The sequence below is a fragment of the Rutidosis leptorrhynchoides genome, chromosome 8 (genome assembly GCF_046630445.1).
Source record: "Rutidosis leptorrhynchoides isolate AG116_Rl617_1_P2 chromosome 8, CSIRO_AGI_Rlap_v1, whole genome shotgun sequence".
In the NCBI taxonomy this organism is placed as follows: Eukaryota; Viridiplantae; Streptophyta; class Magnoliopsida; order Asterales; family Asteraceae; genus Rutidosis; species Rutidosis leptorrhynchoides.
The window spans coordinates 58,134,317-58,137,686 of NC_092340.1; the positions used below are offsets into that span (position 1 = coordinate 58,134,317).

The following is a 3,370-nucleotide window of genomic DNA, read 5'->3' on the forward strand; positions in this document are numbered from 1 at the left end:
GTTTGTAAAAAACCTTACTTGAAGATCGGTATTGAACTTCTCTTGTCTTGTAACAAATAAAAGTACTTTTCATGGGTACAAAAATAAGAGAGAGAATAAGAGTAACTTCTCTTGTCTTCAGGTTGTCATCTCCTGAAAAAAAAAACTTTTTCCATGAAAGTAATTCAAGTTGAAACACATTCAGAAGCACACCACTCAATATATCAAACAAAGAATTCAAAAAAAGACACATGTGTAATTTATGGTTCTTTGATTTAGTGGAAACATGATATTAAAAAGCTCATACCAATTTCTAACTCATGCCATTCGTATTGGTATGCATAACCCAAATTGCACCTGTGCTACTTCGATTTAGTGTGGATACTACCTTCCATAGCCTCTCCAGCTGAACATTGAGATTCTGCAACTGAACTTGAGATTAATACTGAACAATCATCTATTTCTAAGCAAGAAAAAACGGCAGGGGGTATCATCGACTACATATGAATCACTTTGAATAAGCATATATAGTTGAAAAAACAAAATCAACGATTTTTCCAATGAGCTGTGATTTTTTAAAACCTACATAATTCTGCAATGATCTCTCGTTCTTCAAATCTGTAAAAAACTACATATCAACCAAAAATAATAAACTTAAACAAATAATAAACATTATCTTGAATGACTCGGTAACTTGATATTCATTACTATCAATCATGTAACTTGAAGATGTAAGTTTTACTAACTAATGCAAATAGTTCTAATATAGGAGAATGGTAAGTTACACTTCTTTTTCTAAGATGTGCTAAATAATTATATATTCCAAACACGAAATAATCAGAACTTTTTTTTTTGAAAAGCAATATTATATTAAACATTAAAACACAACACAAGAGGCCATGAAGGCCATACCACAATCCAATATGTTACAGAACACACGAAGAGGATGCTAAGGCAACATCCATCAGAATTACAAATGATACACTCATGAAGGTACAAGTTATTTAAGAAAAACACGATAATGGATTTGTCAACCAAAGTAGCCAATCGATCTTCTTCCTTTTAAACCTTCTCGATACCCACTCGAATGTTTTGACTTGGATCTCATTTAGAGCCGTAGGTCCACTCCATGAAACGTTTTTGAACACCTTTTAGTTTCGATTTTTCCAAATGAGATATCCACTAACCCATTCCACCGCTTGCCATGCTTTTGCTTGAAGAGGCGTAATCGAATTAGGTGAATTTCCAAGAAAGGCTTCAGTAACACTTAAGTTCAATACATTTGCAAACCCCCACCACCGATACACTCTTTCCCATACTTCCATTGCGTGCTTGCACAAAATTAGAGTATGTTCTACCGATTCGACCTCATCATTGCATAATGGACATAGAATTGAGTGTAGATCCACTCCCTGCTTATCTAATTCCATTCGAACCGCAAGTCTCTTCAACCGTGCTCGCCAAACAAAAACCTCAATTTTCTTTGGTACTAAATTGTTGTTTAACGTCTCGACATGAGCTGAAATGCCTTCATTCACTTTGTCTTTGATTTTCGAATGCAACTCCTTTGTAGAGAATCTCCCACTCGAAGCCATAGTCCACTTCCACGAGTCATCGCCCTCTTTCCAAACTCAAAAACTTTTATCAGATTTGTTAAAGTTTCCAACTCACCCAAAGCGCGTCCGATGACTGGTCTAATCCAATTCCACTGCCCGAATGCCTCTGACCCGCATCTCAGCACCCTATCTTAGACCGAAGCTGATTTTACTTCTTCTAGTTAATAAAGCCTGCTGAATTTGTCTCGTAGTCTTCCATCTCCTATCCACCTTTCGTCCCAAAAAGAAACACTCGATCCGTTTCCCACCACTTTTACGAATGAAGAGCTGAAGGGAACACCCAAGCTGTCCATATGTTTACCTGCAAAAATGATATCCTTCCACGCACAAGAGTAGGGGAAAAGTCTATGGGAAGGTTCAACATCAAACCCACCACTTGAACCATACAAGCTTTTGATAACTTTGGCCCAAAGAGAGTGAGGTTCGATATGAAACCGCCATCTCCATTTCCCTAACAACGCAAGATTTTTTTACAAGAAAGTGACCCGATGTTTAGGCCACCCGCATCAAAAGGTAGCACAACGTTATCCCACTTTACCCATGACATCTTATTGTCATTATTATTCCCGCCCCAGAAAAAATTTCTCCTCACACGCTCTAATTCTTTAATGACACACGACGGGGCACGATAGATTGAGAAATAATACAATGGAAGACTATTCAAAACCGATTTAACCAAAGTCAACCTTCCACCAAAAGAAATTGCCCTTGCTTTCCATTCCTATAGTTTCGAGTTGAATTTTTCGATCACCGACTTCCAATCAATTAATTTTTTCATATTAGATCCAATTGTAAGTCCGAGATACATAAAAGGCAATTTTCCCATTTGACAATTGAACCTAGCCGCCACATGTTGGACTTCCTGCTCATGAACACCCACTCCATAAATCAAGCTTTTTTGAAAATTAACCCGAAGTCCTGACGCACTTTCAAAGCACAATAATATTTTCATTAAGTTTTTTACATTTCCTTTGCTCCAACTCCCAAAAAACATTGCATCATCTGCATATTGTAAGTGCGTAACATTGATTGAGTCTTTGCCCACTTTAACACCCTTGTAGTAACCCCATTCAAAAGCCGCCTTCATTAGGATATTTAGACCCTCCGATGCTAGGATAAATAAAAACAGAGAAAGAGGGTCTCCTTGACGAACCCCTCTCCCTAGCTTGAATTCCTTCGTCGGGGATCCATTAATCAAAACTGAAATCGTTGCCGACTTAAGACACGAAAAAATCCAATTCCTCCATTTTTCACCGAATCCCATGCTTGACATTACCTCCATTAAAAACGATCAATTAAGGCTATCGAACTCCTTTTCGAAATCCGCCATGAAAATAAAACTCTTAAACCATTTGTTTTTCAAGTAGCTGATAGTCTCATTCGCTATTAACACCCCATCTAAAATAAACCTCTTTTTGAGGAATGCACTTTGCTCGTCGCCCACTAGCTTTGGAACTACCTGTCTAAGACGGATAGACAACACTTTTGCAATAACTTTATAAAAACTCCCTATCAGACTAATGGGTCGGTAATCGGGTAACCCATTCGGGTTTGTTTTCTTTGGGATCAGTGAGACAAAAGATGCATTGCATCCTGCTGTTATTTCACCAGTCCTCCAAAACTCGTCAACCGCCCCTATCAGGTCCATTTTTATCAAATTCCAATACTTTTTATAGAAAAGAAAATTAAAACCCGGACCTGGGGATTTGTCGTTTGCAGATTCCTTTACAGCCATCCATATTTCCATCTCCGTGAATTTTTCCTCCAGTTTACAA

The 3,370-nt window shown here is 37.8% G+C and overlaps 1 protein-coding gene across 1 annotated transcript; it reads right to left on the minus strand.

Moving 5' to 3' along the window:
• Positions 1–1,130: 1,130 nt before the first annotated feature.
• Positions 1,131–2,859, minus strand: LOC139863436 (uncharacterized). The gene is made up of 5 exons (XM_071852073.1): positions 2,560–2,859; positions 2,402–2,457; positions 2,134–2,281; positions 1,897–2,046; positions 1,131–1,598 (listed from the first exon to the last, which is right to left on the minus strand). Exons 1-5 carry the CDS (start codon positions 2,857–2,859, stop codon positions 1,131–1,133), a joined length of 1,122 nt encoding a protein of 373 aa, XP_071708174.1.
• Between the last annotated feature and the right edge of the window lie 511 nt (positions 2,860–3,370).